Below are 16,778 nucleotides of genomic sequence, written 5' to 3'. Positions count from 1 at the left end.
TGGGAGGCTGAGGTGGGCGGATCACCTGAGGTCAGGAGTTTGAGACCAGCCTGGCCAACATGGTGAAACCCTGTCTCTACTAAAAATACAAAAATGAGCTTGGTGTGGTGGCGGGTGTCTGTAATCCCAGCTACTCAGGAAGCTGAGGCGGGAGAATCACTTGAACCCAGGAGGCGGAGGTTGCAGTGAGCTGAGATCACATCACTGCACTCCAGCCTGGGCAACAGAGCAACAGAGTAGGTGAAAGTCTGTCTCAAAAACAAAAACAAAAACACCTTACAGCTTTTTTGTTTCGCTTTGTTTTAAATTTCTAACTTGATGGAAAGTATGTGATGCTTGTATTGTCTCTGTCACCAAACAAAAAGGACTAATGACTTGGCTTCAAAGTTTCAAAAGTTATGAGGCTCATTTTCTGTAACCTCGTATTTTACATTGTCTCACATTAGGATACTGTGTGGGGATATTCCGGCAAAAAGTGCCTTCTGGGTTTGCACATGTCTTTCCCACCTCTTTTGCCCAATCTGAGTCCGTTTGTGCCTCTGGGGCTCCTCCCAATGGTTCCAGGGATTTTAACCTTGATCTACATTTGAAGCTCTCAGCCTATTTTCCAGATCCTCTGATACTCAAACATTATTCTTGCTCCTCTCTCATCACTCAGCCTTCTCCATCTCCTGTACACTCTGAAATAATCTGTCAGAAGATCCTCATCCTGTCGTGCTGGCTTACTCTGGATCAACAGACAAAGACTTCAGCTCTATCTCTGATGGACTGAGTAGGCAAAATCAGGCAAGTGCTTTACTAATTAACCGGATTCCACAGTCCCCCCACCACCAATCAGCCAAAGGCAGGCATCCCAGTCTCTGTTGTCACCCTCACAGTCCTGAATGCATGCCTGCCACACTTGTCCGACATTGCTCATTATTCTCCCATTTGCATTCTTTCCCGTCTTTGTGTACCACGAGTTAACCCACCAGGCTTCCCAGAGCTTAGTCCAGAATGGGCCCAAACACTAGGGGTAAGGCCATTTCACTGCTGTTCTTAACTCAACATCAGTAACCAGGCTCTCTCTCTCCTCCCTCCTAGTTCATATTCTTCACTGTGCTGGAATGTTTTTCCTTTGCCACCCACCTTCTCCCAGCCCCTCCTTCACAACCTCATTTACATGGCCAACTTCTGCATGTCCTTTACATTTTAGTTTCAACATCATCATCTCAAGGGAGCATTTTCTGATCTACCTCCCTTCCCAAATTAGGTTATGTGCTTCTTTGGTATCGGTAGTGGCCCACTGGAGCCAATTATAATTACCAATCATTCATAAGCTTAGGGAAGACAGAAACCATTGCACTGCAATATTTATTCTCTATTTCAGGTACATAATAGCTACTCAATAATTTTTTTTTATTGAAGGGAGTGGGAGGGGGAGCTGCATGATGAGAAATTACTTAATTGGTACAATGTATGTCATTTGGATGATGAATTAAAAGCCCTGGGCCAGACGCAGTGGCTCATGCCTGTAATCCCAGCACTTTGGGAGCCCGAGGTGGGCGGATCACAAGGTCAAGAGATCGAGACCATCCTGGCCAACATGGTGAAACCCCGTCTCTACTAAAAATTCAAAAATTAGCTGGACGTGGTGGTGTGCCTGTAGTCCCAGCTACTCTGGAGGCTGAGGCAGGAGAATCACTTGAACCAGGGAGGCTGCAGTGAGCTGAGATCGCGCCACTGCACTCCAGCCTCGTGACTGAGCGAGACTCCATGAAAACAAACAAACAAGAAAAAAAAAAATCCTGATGTGAGCACTATGCAATCAATGCATGTAACAAAATTGTACTTGTAGCCCATAACTTCATACATATAAAAAATGATTTAAAAATAAAATAAATGTTTGATGACAAATGATTATTGTTAATGGGTGATTAAGTGGATGGATAAAGTGAATACATGAATTCAAGCTGTCCTTGTCAACCCTGGTGTCCCAAGGACACATCAACTGGTCTGATGGGCCGCAGGCTGAGCTGGTGGTGTCAATGACTATTGTGTAGGTCGAGAGCTTTACTGTTTGGGCTCCATGGGCAGGAATGTTCAAAATGACTGTTTCCCTTTTGGTTTGGGATAAAAAGTAAGCATTGTTAAGGGCCAGAACAATGGAGAATCATCCACAGGTGTGCCTGGCATACGCATTTGCAGGGAAACTGAAAACTAGATTGCATAATGGTATCATGAAAAGAACGTGAACCTAAAATGTTAAGGGGCAAAACATAGACACAAATCTTCACTGTAATGAACCACCTTTTCTAGAAGAGTCTTCTAAAGTTCATTTATAACATGAAAATAATCACAGACCTATTTCAAAGGGTGGTCATGGAGGTTCAATGAGAAAATAAAAATCAAATGTAAGGTATATGCACTCAATAAAGGTATGATAGACAGTCAATGAATGTTGGCTACTATTATGTTCATCTGCTAAAATTCAAATTATTCAAGGTCTTGACTAGCACCATGCTATGAATACAATAAGCATCAAGTTATCCTTTTGAAGGAATACAAGAAGACAATAATAAACAACCAAAGCCTAGTTGTGGCATCTTACCTGTTTTCCTGTTTCCACCACTAGGCGACACCACTGACCTATAATAACCCGCTCTTCTCCAACAGGCTCAGCACAGCCATCCTTAGCAATCATGTCAATTAAGCAACAGCAAAAAAGATGTCTATCCTACACAGTAACTATCCTAAATTATTCCTTTGTTTGACTCTTCTTATTTCTCTGAGCTGCCACTGCCTATGTGGTATAAATTTGTTTTCATTTTAGTGTGTACTTAAAAAAAAAAGTCTTCGTTACTTAGGGAGCCAATTCAGTATTGACCAGGGATGGGAAACGGGCACTCTAACACAAATGTAGTCCACTGTTTCACTTTTATATAGATTTCTCTGTCACAAGAAAATGGAACAAATTTTCCTCTAGTTTCACAGCCTGCCTTTCTATGACAAGTTGATACAATGTAGTAATTAACCATTAAAATATTGCGTACGATTCACAGAGTGTTACAAACTAATTTAAACCAAGGTCAGGTCCCCAAATCAGCAAAATAACTCTGAAGGGAGGGGAAAGAGAACATAAATGAGAAGAAGTAAGCAACAGCAGCTATTAAAAGTAACGCTAGGCAGCTAAAACTGGTCTGAGCACATTCCTAAAAATGTAATTAGCCAAATCCTTCCAGAAATTAAACCATCAAAATGACATTAGAGTACACTTTAAAAATGTATTTACAGAGTGAAAGAGCAGTCATCCTAGCATATCACTATGTCCTGAGGGTTTCCCTTCTCATAAAGAAAAATGTAGACAGAATTAGATATTGTGCTATGAAGAAAGTTCCAATTGTCACATATATTTTGTAAAAAGCTACTCCCTACTTCCCTCAGCAGTGCTAAAGTTGAGAATGAATTAAATCAATAGGCTGGTTTCTGGTTTCTTTGCCCCATTATGAGATGATTAAAATGACTAGAACCAAAGTCTACTGATGACTTTTCCAGATACCAACAATTATTAAAAGGCAATGAATGAAGATAGAGGTGCTGAACTCCACCAGTGTCGTGGAGCTTGTTTCTCAGAAAGCCAGACATTGAGCCTTCATTTCCTTCATGAGTAAAGGGCCAACTTATCTCCTCCTGCTCAAGGATTTCAATTTCTAGACTTTCTGAAGGTCTAGAAACATACAAATTTTATTTATATAAGGCGCAGTGATACATAAATTTATTCAAAAATGCTTTCTGACAATATGCCCATGTTCTCAAAGGTGACTGTGAACTTAAAAGAGAGGTTTCAAATAAGGAGCCAGAGGTACTAGAAATACCCAGTTTAAAGGGAAAGCCTTAAGTATTTTGCTGACATATGGAAAGACTTTTTCATAGCTTTTTCACCTGCATTATGAAGCTACTGGAAGGCAGTACAGTACTACCTAGGCAGAAGAAGTAGCCGTGAAGAATGGCGCTGTGTTTCTGAAAAGGAACATGTGGACGTATGGAAAAGGAAAAAGCTGTGTAAAGTGTACTGAGAAAAGGAAAGAGGAGAAGTGATCAAAGTGACATGGAAAATCCATGATGTTGTCCAAATGGTATTATCAGAACTCAGGATATAGTCCAGGATGATGAAAGCTCAGGAGGAAGGTGATAATCCAGGGTGCATCATTGCAGAGAGCAAGCTCGGTGTCTCTAGCCGAACAGAAGAGAGCAGACAGCGGGGAAGACAGGGCTTCCAAGACACGAGCCTGAGTACCCAGCGTGTGTGATGACCAACAAAGGGAGGCTGCGGTGGCTGTGATGTTTGTGTCCAAACAGAAAAGACTCTAAAGACTAATTATTTAATTTTATTTGTCCTTTAAACACAAACTGTTATCTTAGCTGCAGGGGGGCCCTACTTTCTCTTAATCTGAATTAAAATGATTAACTATTGGAAATATAACACCATTGGCCAAAGTACATGAAACCAGCTAAGTAAATTATGAATCATAAATCAAGGTTCTACTTTCTTCTTGATGGTTAAAGAAATCACAATTCCTTTGTTTTACATTTTTAAAAAACTATGAGCACTACGATATCTCACAAAGAGATACACTTCTACTACACACAAATGATTGGCATGCTAAAAAATTCTAGCGACCTTATGCTTATCCCCAACAACACATAAATTGTATGCTAACAGCCCCTGTATATGCCAGACTGTGGTAGGCAAAGAACAGAAGGATTTATAGAAGAGAATGTGACCAGGAGCGATTTTCTCTTGACGGCCACCTTCAACTCCATCCCTCCCTAGATGTGCATGTGTCTCTGTACATCAAGCACTGGAGTCTAATTCACAGTGCTGTGCCGGAGCTGATGTGTAACTGTTGGCAAGAGCTGACTGTTAAATTTTCAGGCAATTTGCAAACCCATTATTTGCAAGTTAAACACAGTCATTATAAAAATTAAATTACATAATTTATGTTAAGTAAAATATATTAAAAGCAAAAGTAATACATTCTCAAAGCTCACCCCTTCCTCAATTATGCCATTACATCTACTGTTATCAATGTTCTTGGGGTCACTTACAGCTGTTCAGTAGAAAGGATATATAATGATATGCTTCTGCACGTCTCTTCCCAAATCTGTTTTGATGATGTCTTGTTGGTACCTTGAAATTGGCCATGGTTTGGGAGGCCGAGGCGGGCGGATCACGAGGTCAGGAGATCGAGACCACAGTGAAAACCCATCTCTACTAAAAATACTAAAAAATCAGCTGGGCGTGGTGGTGGGCACCTGTAGTCCCAGCTACTCAGGAGGCTGAGGCAGGAGAATGGCGCGAACCCAGGAGGCAGAGCTTGCAGTGAGCAGAGATGGCGCCACTGCACTCCAACCTGGGTGACAGAGCAAGACTCCGTCTCAAAAAAAAAAAAAAAGAAATTGGCCATGGTAAGAGTATTTACACTATGGAAATTGGAAAATACTACAAATCAGAGCTTGTTTTATTGGTTTATTGATTGTCGTGACCAGGTGTTGGCAAGCTCTGGCCCACAGAGCAATTCAGCTCACTGGCTATTTATGAACGGCCCATGCACTAAACACATTCAAATAGTTGTTAAGTTCCTACATAATATCCTCAGTTTGGGCGCTTGGACTGCGAAGCCTAAAATATCTACTATCTGGCCCTTTTCAGAAAAGATTTGCTGACCCCTTGTCTAGACTCAAGAAAGTAATGGAGAAAAACTATAATAACGATAAAACATAAAAGCATGTTGTGTCTCTAGTCATCACATTTTGACTAGCACACACACACGCACACACACACACACACCACACACACACGAATAAGAAAATGTTCTTCCAGTATTTGAAAACTATTCTTAACTCAGCAAAGAAGTCACTCGTATTGTTGACAGACAAATGAAGTTCAAGCATAGTTCTTCATCATTTCAGTTTCTTGTAAAGGGAGAATCAAAAACATCAACTACATTTTTGTTGCAATTACACTCATTCACCAATTGCAATGCAAAAGTTACACAAAAATTAACTAGTTCAGCCGGGCACAGGGACTCATGCTTGTAATTCCAGCACTTTGGGAGGCCGAGGTGGGCGGATCACGAGGTCAGGAGATCGAGACCACAGTGAAACCCCATCTCTACTAAAAATACAAAAAATTAGCCGGGCGTGGTGGTGGGTGCCTGTAGTCCCAGTTACTCGGGGAGGCTGAGACAGAAGAGTGGCACGAACCCTAGAGGCAGAGCTTGCAGTGAGCCGAGATCACGCCACTGCACTCCAGCCTGGGTGACAGAGTGAGACTCTGTCTCAAAAATAAATAAATAAATAAATAATTAACTAGTTCATTCTATGAGAATTAATTGGTTTTGTGAAATTTACAGTAAAAGAATAAAGAGTATATATTGTATACTACATATGACATATTGTATATATCGTATATATCCTTTATTTATTTGAGACAGAGTCTCATTCTGTCACCCAGGCTGGAGTGCAATGGCACGATCTTGGTTCACTGCAACCTCCGTCTCCCGAGTCCAAGCAATTCTCCTACCTCAGCCTCCAAAGTAGCTGGTATAACAGGTGCCCACCAACACACCTAGCTAACTGTATTTTTAGTAGAGACAGGGTTTCACCATGTCGGCCAGGCTGGTCTCGAACTCCTGACCTCAGGTGATCCACCCGACTTGGCCTCCCAAAGTGAAGGGATTACAGGCGTGAGCCACTGTGCCCAGTGAATATATCATATATATTCTTTATATCAGTAATATGTATGAGTGGGCTTTTTTGAGAACCTGTTGTTAAACATTTACTGGCACACCACTGCTGACTCCCCTTATAATCAATCTGGGCTGCTCTTAGGGACTCACATGAATAACAGAATACGCTGGTAGCGATATTCTGAGACACTTCAGGTTAGGTCACAAGAAGAATTGCAGCTTCCACCTGAGACTCTTAGAAAACTTGTGGCATTCTCTTAAAACCTAAGTGTTATGCTCTGAGGAGCCCAAGCCAGGTGACAAGTACCAATTGAGTTCCACCATCTGAACACAACTGCAGGAGACACTCTGAGCAAGAACCCCTCAGCCAAGCCCCCTAAAAACCCATAAAATTATGAGAGATAATGATATGTTGCTTTGAGCCTCTAGGTTTTGGGGGTGACTTGCTGCACAGCAATAGATAACTGAAACACCATTTTATTCTGGAGAGGAGACAGTGAGGGGGTCGCTAATTGGGCCCATTGCATCAAGATCTGAGGAATCCAAGGTTGGGGTATCGCAGTCCTGGTTTGTTCCACGCCCTTCGTGCAAAAACACACATGCAGGCATGTTGGGGGTGGGGACTTAACAAAAAGGGGAAATGGTTACAATACATGTCCACATTTGCATATAAGTCTGAATCACCTAACGCTTTTCTTTACATGCATCAAATAAAATACCATCTAATGAAACACTAACTCTACCTATTTCACTCACTACCAGTCAACCACATTTGGGCTTCCTAGAATGGCATGCATCTCCTCCCACAGTTTTCTTCCTTTCTAGATCAAGCCAAATAGCTATATTTGTGGCTAGGGTCACTAAAGTTCCCTGCAGCCTGTTGATGAAGTCGTATCCTCATCATATCTTATTTCACTGTTTCATTCCCATTTCACAGTTGCCAAGGAGAGTCAGTGGGGATTTCTGGGACCTGAAGAGAGTTTATATCTGGGGAGGATCTATGTTTCATATACCCCCACCCCAATCTTCTCTACCTGCTCTATGTGAATGCATTTTTATCAGAGGGTTTCAGGGGAGGAGGAAGATCCAGAGCACCACCCCTATGCCAAAGAAAGCATGAATGCAGAATGTGTAGCTTCATGATCACTAAACCTTGGATCCCTGCTTGTCTGAGTCCATACAGGCTGCAATAACAAAACACCTTAGATTGGGTAATTTATAAGTAATAGACACTTATTTCTCATAGTTCTAGAGGCTGGGAAATCCAAGATCAAGGAGCTGGTAGAACTGGTGTCTGGTGAGAGCCTGTCCCTCATAAATAGCACCTTCTCACTGCATCTTCACATGGCAAAAGGGACAAATATGTGCCCTTAAGCCGTTTTATAAAGGCACTCATACCATTCATAAGAGCAGAATGCTCATGATCTAATCACCTCCCTAGGCCCCTATCTCTTAGTACTACTTCCTTGGGGATTAAATTTCAACATATAAATTTTGGAGAGGCACAAACATTCACACTATAGCCATGCTTATATAATCCCTGCTGCAAAATCATAGCTAGAAAAAGTACTCAGGTATTTTGCACCACTTAGGGAAATACTGTTTATTTACAGAGAATCATACCTACATAGACCAAGTTTTGTGATTCATTTAAGTTCATTTGAAATTGACCAATAGGTAAAGCAGAGAAAAGTTGTCAACAGAAACATCAAGTTGTCTCCAACTTGAGTTTAGCTGGAGATACAAAATAAGAATTCTGCCAGGTGCGGTGGCTCACACCTGTAATCCCAACACTTTAAGAGGCTGAGGCAGGTGGATCACCTGAGTTCAGGAGTTCGAGACCAGCCTGGCCAACATGATGAAACCCCATCTCTACTAAAAATACAAAAAATTAGCCGGGTGTGGTGGCAGGCACCTGTAATCCCAGCTACTCAGGAGGCTGAGGCAGGAGAATCGCTTAAACTTGGGAGGCAGAGGTTGCAGTGAGCCGAGACTATGCCACTGTACTCCAGCCTGGGCAACAAGAGTGAAATTCCATCTCAAAAAAAAAAAAAAGAATTCTATTATAAGGCATTTCTAGGTAAAGAGATTTTGCAGACTATTTTTGGACATCTGTAGAAGGCACTACCTACATACAAATTGTAAATATTCTAAATATTATCAGCTTCAGTCACTTAGTACAATTTTCCAAAGACAAAGTGCTGTTGCTGCTGATATGATAAACCATTCTTTACACAGGGATTTTTTATTCTTTCATCTCGGTTACATCTCATTACCAAGAACGACTTGAGGCTCAATAGGAACGAAAGTCCACTTTCCTGGGTCCATCTATGTTTCACTCTTTTATCCTGCTAATGTCCTCAAGAAGCTAGGAATTATTAGTTCTAAATTAGTTTCAAATTGTAATTCACACTTCAAATGCCTCGCGCCGACTGACTGTTAAATCCACACAATCAAAGTTACCTAACCATATTTGTCATTTGCTTTAAATGCTTTTGGACTTTTTGACAAAATATGGACTGAGAACTCCTAATTCCTCAGTTACTCGGGATTTGGTTATTTGAAGTTAACAATAGTGCTCAAAAGTAATGCTGTTTTCATTTCAATAGAAAATCTCTACCATTAAAATTTTTCACCAACTGACTGGGATGCTTTGTATTTTGAACACAAATTTGAAAAGGTTAAATCACAGCAAGAAAAACCAGAACACCCACATACTTGAATTCTAGAGACAGTCTGAGAAAAAACAGATTTTTCCTTCCTACACGATCTGTCCTATCCAATCCTTCGTTCCATAATCCTTTTTCCTGTTACTTTTCTCTACTTGACTTATCTTGCCAAATCTTCTCTATATCAGGCACCAATAATTAGCTTCACTATGGGCACCTAGAACTTGGATGATGTTTATAGTTCAAAATTTAAAATGATTTTTTCAGGAAGCAAAGATGTGAAGACTAAGAGGAAGAAAGTTTGGTACAAAGAGTAAGGAAGGAAGAGTGCTAACCAAGGATTGCTTAAGGATGTCTAGGCTGTCTGACACCCTGAGTTTGAGGCAATGACTGACAGCTGATGACTCACCTGTGAACCCCTGAGTGGGCTCAAATTCTGTTTTGTTTTGTTTTGTTTTGTTTGTTGAGACAGAGTCTCGCTTTGTCGCCCAGACTGGAGTGCAGTGGCCAGATCTCAGCTCACTGTAAGCTCCGCCTCCCAGGTTCACGCCATTCTCCTGCCTCAGCCTCCCGAGTAGCTGGGACTACAGGCGCCCGCCACCTCGCCCTGCTAGGTTTTTGTATTTTTTAGTAGAGACGGGGTTTCACGATGTTAGCCAGGATGGTCTTGATCTCCTGACCTCGTGACCCGCCCGTCTCGGCCTCCCAAAGTGCTGGGATTACAGGCTTGAGCCACTGTGCCCGGCCTGAGTGGGCTCAAATTCTAATTAGTCTTGCATGCTGGCACCATGTCCAAAGCGGTATACACAGGGCTAGAACAGGACTGGCCTGGGATTTGGGTCCTGGCTCTACAGATTAGAAAAATGATTTAACCTCTTTAGATTCCAATGTCCTTACCTCTAAGATAGAGATTATGGCAGACACTGGCTAATTATTTTCCAAATTGGTTCCTTTTCATGGGCACATCTATTAGATGACATTTTTCAGCCTCCCTCCAGTTAGATGTGATCATGTGACTAAGCCAATGAAATCTGAGCAGAAGTGATGAGTGTCACATCCAGACCAGCATAAAAAACTCCACCCTTGGCCCTCCGAGCTCTTCTCCCTGTTGGCAGATAAACTGGAGATGTCCTCCTGGGCAACCTTGGAAACCACCTGTCGAAGATGGTCTCTGAATCACCCCTGGCCACCTGACTGGGAACACCAAATAGGATTGCTACATGAGTAAAAAAATAAACAATTTCTGGGTTGAGTCACTGAAACTTGCTTATCTGTTCCAGCTACTGGAGCTACCTTCCCCAATACAGGCGTAATCATAGTACCTTTTACTGGGAGGATTAAGTGAGATGATGTTTACTAAATGGTAGGTACACAGTAAGCACTCACCATCAATTGTCAACGCTTATTGTAGCAAGGAAGAATTTACAGACCTGAACCCACAAAGAAATGGATGCACTCAGGATTTAGAACCTGGAGGGGATTTTTCACATATTTCTATTAGTTGGGCAAAATGGCTTTGAAAAGTCATCTTTTCAAAATATTTCAATATGCGAATCATATGCTCACCAATATGCTAATCCATATGCTAATGATTTACTAGTGATTTGCTGACCAAAATCAAATCATTCAAATATTTTGAAAAGGTGAACTGGTTTGAGACCAGTTCAAAACTAACATATGCTCCCCTAAGAAAGGCTATGCACTCTTTCACAAAATGAGGGAGTTAAATACTCTATAGGTACTTTCATCTTGGCCTCCAAGAAACTCTAAGCTCAATGAGAAATCACATTGTGTGCCTAAATTGGTAAACCAGATTTCAGACTGGTGTGCTGAGTTTCAAATCCTTGGTTACAGCGGGTCACTTATGCTTCACTGAGGCCTGAGTAAACTTCCCTTTTGTCAGGGAGGAGTTTGGCAGTGATCTTGGGAATTCATTCTGGTCTGTGCTCTCAATGCTAATGGAAAACGTTAGTATTTTCCCCTAGGCGGTGCTCCAAGGTGCAATATGGCTGGTAATCTCTGTGCAGGGCAGCCTGAGTCAGCGGCCTCTGAGTCACTTTGCCAGGATGCATCCCAGGCTTCACACAGCAGAGAGGCTGGTCATGGAAGAGGTCTGAGGCCCAGAGCACAGCAGAACAGCCCAGAAACAAAGAGATAAAACAGCCCTGAACAATTCCCTCAGACTCCAGCTCTGAAGAAAGGAGATAAAAGTCCTCACTGTTCCTCATTTAAAGGAAATTGACATGAAATAAAAATGTGGGAGCAACAGATGAAATATGCTTACCAGGCAGCACGTTCATACAAGCAATCTGAAAATTTTAAGTTTTATTCTTTTAAGTTGTCTGAAAAATGACTACTTTCACAATAGTATACATTAGGGTTGAATTTTGTCCCACAAAAACTTTTATGTTGAAGTCCTAACTCTCAGTACCTCAAAATGTGACCTTATTTGGAAATAGGGTGGTTGTAGACGTAGTAAACTAAGATGAGGCCAGGCGTGCTGGCTCATGCCTGTAATCCCAGCACTTTGAGAGGCTGAGGTGGGTTGATCGCTTGAGCTCAGGAGTTCGAGACCAGCCTTGGGCAACATGGCAAACCCCATCTTTACAAAAAATGCAAATATTAGCCAGGTGTGGTGGCCATGCTTGTAGTCCCAGCTACTCATGAGGATGAGGCGGGGAGGATCCCTTGAGCCCCGGAGGTGGAAGTTGCAGTGAGCCTTGATTATGCCACCGCACTACAGCCTGGACAACAGGGCAAGACCCTGTCTCAAAAAAATAAATAAAATACATAAATAAACTAAGATGAGATTATCAGATGGGTCCTAATCTATTATATATTCTTGTGAAAAGGGGAAATTTGAACACAGAGACATGCATAGAGGGAAGGGAATGTGAAGAGGAAGGCAGAGATCCAGGTGATGCTTCTCTGTACCAAGAATACCACACATTACCAGCAACCTATCAGAAGCCAGGGGACAGGCATGCAGCAGATTCTCTCCCATAGCTCTCAGAAGGAACTTATCCTACCAACACCTTGATCTTGGATTTCTAGCCTCTAGAGCTGTGAGATAATAAATTTCTATTGTTTAAGTCATCTAGTCTGTGGTTCTTTGTTATGCCAGCTCTAGCACACCAATATAGCACATACACAAGAATAAATCATACTGCAATTGATCATAATAAAAAGTGATCAAGTCAGTGCATGGCTATTGTGTTTCCTGAGTAAAGATGCTAATAATGACTAACAGTCTTCTGGGAGATGCTTAAAGAAGGTGTAATAACATTTGTTGTCAGCAAGGGAACCATTAATGTACTGCCGTGAGCAACCTTGCTTCAGTAGCACTTCATTAGAATGAAAAGATGTTTCTTCCCCTTAACATTTTAATATACTGCTTTAGTAGGGAGTAAACTAGACCCAAGAAGTATAATCATTACCAGTTCTGCTGGCAAGGGAATAAAGGCAATGTTTGCTCTCTGATATCCATAAATTCTCTTCCGATGATCAAATCAACAAGCAACAAAACCACAAATGATCAGGTGTAACAATAATCAACAAAGTAGATACCAATATGTCATGTGCATTTCCCCACAAGATGCATGCTACTTTCACACTTGGAATGGCTTGCAGGCCATGGGAAATGAGACTGCAGTTATCTTGTCCCACAGTTCCCTCTGGAAGAAGAGCTGCCCCTCTGGCCACGCCTCTGATAAGGCCATTTCTACTCACCATCCCTCAAAATCTCATCCATTCTGACTTCCTGTACTGAGCAAAACATTGAAACTCTGTATTATTGTAATTAATTGCTTTTTATGTATTTCATTCAGTAATTTATATAACAATGAACATTTGTGAGATAACTACAATAAAAATGAGAAACAAAGGGTTTAGAAGCTTTCTTCTTATCAGAGTGCCAGATAACCTATCTATTGAAGGCAGTGATTTCTACCTCCCAAACTCAATGGTTCCCTCTGAAGATCATGCTGTGTAAGTTACAGAGAGATAAATCTTTCTAATTTTCTGAATATTTCCATCCAAGAAAATTAACTGGGTCATCAGCCAAATAAAGGCCATGACTTACACAACGGTAGAATTACAGCACTGCAAAGAACCATTGAAAATGCCAGGAATCTTCATTCCTGTATCCCTGACATGCTGCAGAACCTACAGTTGATTTCTTTCAGTGACTATAGCTAACTACTTTGCAAAGCCTCTCACTCCATTTTTGGAGAGCAGGATAAGCATACTTTCTATAAATATGTGGGCCATTTTTCATCTGTTTGATGTCATCCTTCAACCATAGTTCTCTGGTAGAAACTCGTTGGGAGAGGAAAAAGCAGACTGCCTTGGATGCCTAGCTAAGTGGCTTTGCTTTCCTAGCTGATTTATGTAAATCCAAAAGGAAATAAAAATCAGATAGCAAAGGGACGAACTGCAAACACCAACAAGCATTAACTAAATAGTTGTATTTACTAAGCATCTACTATGTGCCCATTGCTGTTACAGAAAATTGAAGAGGGAGAGAAGTCAAAGATACCATCAGTATCCTCAATTAATTTAAAATACTATCTGACCATGATTAAATATATTAAACAAATTCAAAAGCAACGGAAGATCTAATGTAAAGAGTGAACTCCTAAGTTGGTCACCTAGACTACATTTAGCAAGAGTTCAGAGGGTGGTAATAAAAAATAGTGAATTTGTAAGAGTTATCATGACGCACCTTGGTTGACCGTGCTTTGGAGGATGAGCAAGATTCGGAAAGTCATGGGAACTAAGAAGGTTTCTTTGAGAATATACCTAGATTCAACGAGCAATTATACAACTGTTCCAAAACCCACAAAATAAGATTGTGAAGATTCTGTCGTTAATTTTTAAAGTGAGGTGAATGGGAATGAGAAAGGAATGATGAAATGTAATCAAATATGAGTATGGATTGGGAAAATACCACTGCATCCAAGGACAATCTACAGAGAAAATTAAACTGACGTTAACTTGGGAATTTTTCCAGCAGACAGATTGGATAACTGATTTGCATTTTTTCTTTCAAGGAAGATACAGGATGTTACTAAGGAGAGTTTTTTTTTTTCCCCCCCCCACTTCTCAGTCATCTTTAATATCTCCATTATGCAAAAGTGAAAAGTTCTCATTCAGCCAATGACAGTTTAAACTGTGTACCCTTCTTTATTATATACAAATGTTCTTCTCCTCCAGGATCATATAACACTTCCAGAAACGTGCTTAACCACCTGATTAATTACTGGACCTCTGTAAATTACTTTCAAGATTAAGATGATTATTTTATCACTTATTCTGCTTGATAGGCATTTACAGTTTAACACATCTGACAAAGCCATTTGCATACCCCTATAATATAAATGGAGGTATATTAAAGCTACAGTAAGTCTGTAATATTAATAGCCGTAAAATAATTTGCTAATTACAGACAGTTCCCAAAGCAATTACAAGACATTCTATGTTAATTTAGGAAGGAATTCCAAACAAGCCATTTAAAACCTAATAAGATGCCATTAAATGAAGGAAGACAGAGGAGAGGGGAAAAGAGAAAGAAAACCCTAAGGCTTGAACTAGTAGAAATGATTCTCAGAGCTACTGACCCTTGCAAGATCCATGTTTTCCTTGGGTTTTTAGGCACAAAGCAGAGTTCTAATTGATGGTGATTATATAGTTACTACATCACAAATTGAATATATTTGTTGAATTGGTTCACATCAATAACTAATCATATGGAGCATTTATCAACCTGAAAGTCCATAGAAAGAGTTGAGTCAATTTATCAAGTGCATACCATGAGAACATGCTCTGTAAACTGTGAGGTGCCACCAAACGTCACAGTCTGCCTCCTAGTTTTCATACAGATTTATAAGCTGAATTACAATGCTTATAAACTGGAAATAAATTTGACAAAAAGATCACAGAAAAGAAAGCACCTGGCTTGCTCTTGGGTTTTCTGAGGATGTAGACACCAATATGAGTGCCTGCTATTCCAGAGAAATATACACATTGATATAGTCAACATCACCATGAGAAAAAGAAGAATAGGTCGGGTGTGGTGGCTCACACCAGTAATCCCAGCACTTTGGGAGGTCAAGGCGGGTGGATCATTTGAGGTCAGGAGTTCAAGACCAGCCTGACCAACGTGGTGAAACCCTGTCTCTACTAAGATACAAAAATTAGTCAGGAGTGGTGGCGGGCACCTGTAATCCCAACTACTCGGAAGGCTGAGGCAGGAGAATCACTTGAACCCAGGAGGCGCCAGGTTGCAGTGAGCCGAGATGGTGCCACTGCACTCCAGCCTGGGTGACAGAGCAAGACTCCACCTCAAAAGAAAAAAAAAAAAAAAAGAAAGAAAGAAAGAATAGTAACATACAATTCTAAAAACCAAAAGACAGATTCCTATAGAGCATATTTTATCTCCATAAACTCTACCTGAGAGCCAAGTGCCCAACCAAACATAGATAACCTAATAAAGCCAACGCAACAGTAAAGAAATACGCAGACTTCTACAAATGCACAAATGTGCCTCTATAAAGTATAGTTCCCATTAGTTAGTTTAATTAAGATTAACATATAAGTCATTGAAAACTCCCAAAGTAGACAAAAGATAATTCACCAAGGAAACACACAAAGACAAAAGAAGCATTCACCCTGAGCCATTCAGTTAACAGATTGGAAGGAGGTTCCTTGTTAATTAATACTTGAGTTGTCGCCACTGATTACCAAAATGGCATGCATCCGAATAGTTCTGAAGATCAAAAGATAATCTGTGTTTTTTTTTTTTTTTTTTTAAGAAAAGTTCTATGAACAATACAGGGTGGTACACAGAAAATATGGAAGTGAACCTGATCACATATATCATAATTTCTATTAAAGAGGTTAAATATACACCCACATCTGAGTGTTTTACTGAGATGAATGAAAGAGCTTTAGGCTTTGTTTTACTGAGATGAATGAAAGAGCATTCATCTTGAGAATTTTTCATTGACTTAGCATAGTGTTTTCACCCAAATAATAACCTGCCACTATATTCCAAGTCAAATGTATCACAAAGAAGCAAAGGACTACCATGGACTTATCCAATGGAGAGAGTTACATTCCAGTTGCTCAGACTGCAATTGTGGGAAATTGATCATTGCTAAAAAAGCATTCCCACCCTTACCTCAAGGTTCATGCTCACAGTACTAATGGCCACTTTTATTTCTCCATCAGACAGTTCCTTTAGATCTTTCAACATTGTCTGTTCAATACTTAAACCTGTGGATGACAGGAAAAAAAAGAAACCACTATGTTATTGAGGTATTTTTTTTTTTTTGTAATATCAAGGGATTGTTTTAAGAATTTACTCTGTAAATTTCAT

The 16,778-nt window shown here is 40.6% G+C and overlaps 1 protein-coding gene across 1 annotated transcript in view; it reads right to left on the bottom strand.

Annotated features, from left to right (window-relative positions):
• Positions 1-16,778, bottom strand: part of PRUNE2 (prune homolog 2 (Drosophila)) — a 253,604-nt gene that overhangs the window by 200,040 nt on the left and 36,786 nt on the right. The window contains exon 3 of the mRNA XM_011984087.1: positions 16,581-16,675. Coding sequence (XP_011839477.1) covers positions 16,581-16,675 — 95 coding nt within the window. The remainder of the gene's footprint in view (positions 1-16,580; positions 16,676-16,778) is intronic.

Source organism: Mandrillus leucophaeus, unplaced genomic scaffold (assembly GCF_000951045.1).
Source record: "Mandrillus leucophaeus isolate KB7577 unplaced genomic scaffold, Mleu.le_1.0 Scaffold260, whole genome shotgun sequence".
Lineage (NCBI taxonomy): Eukaryota > Metazoa > Chordata > Mammalia > Primates > Cercopithecidae > Mandrillus > Mandrillus leucophaeus.
Note: the sequence above shows the minus strand (reverse complement) of the source record. Positions and strands in the feature narration are given on the sequence as shown.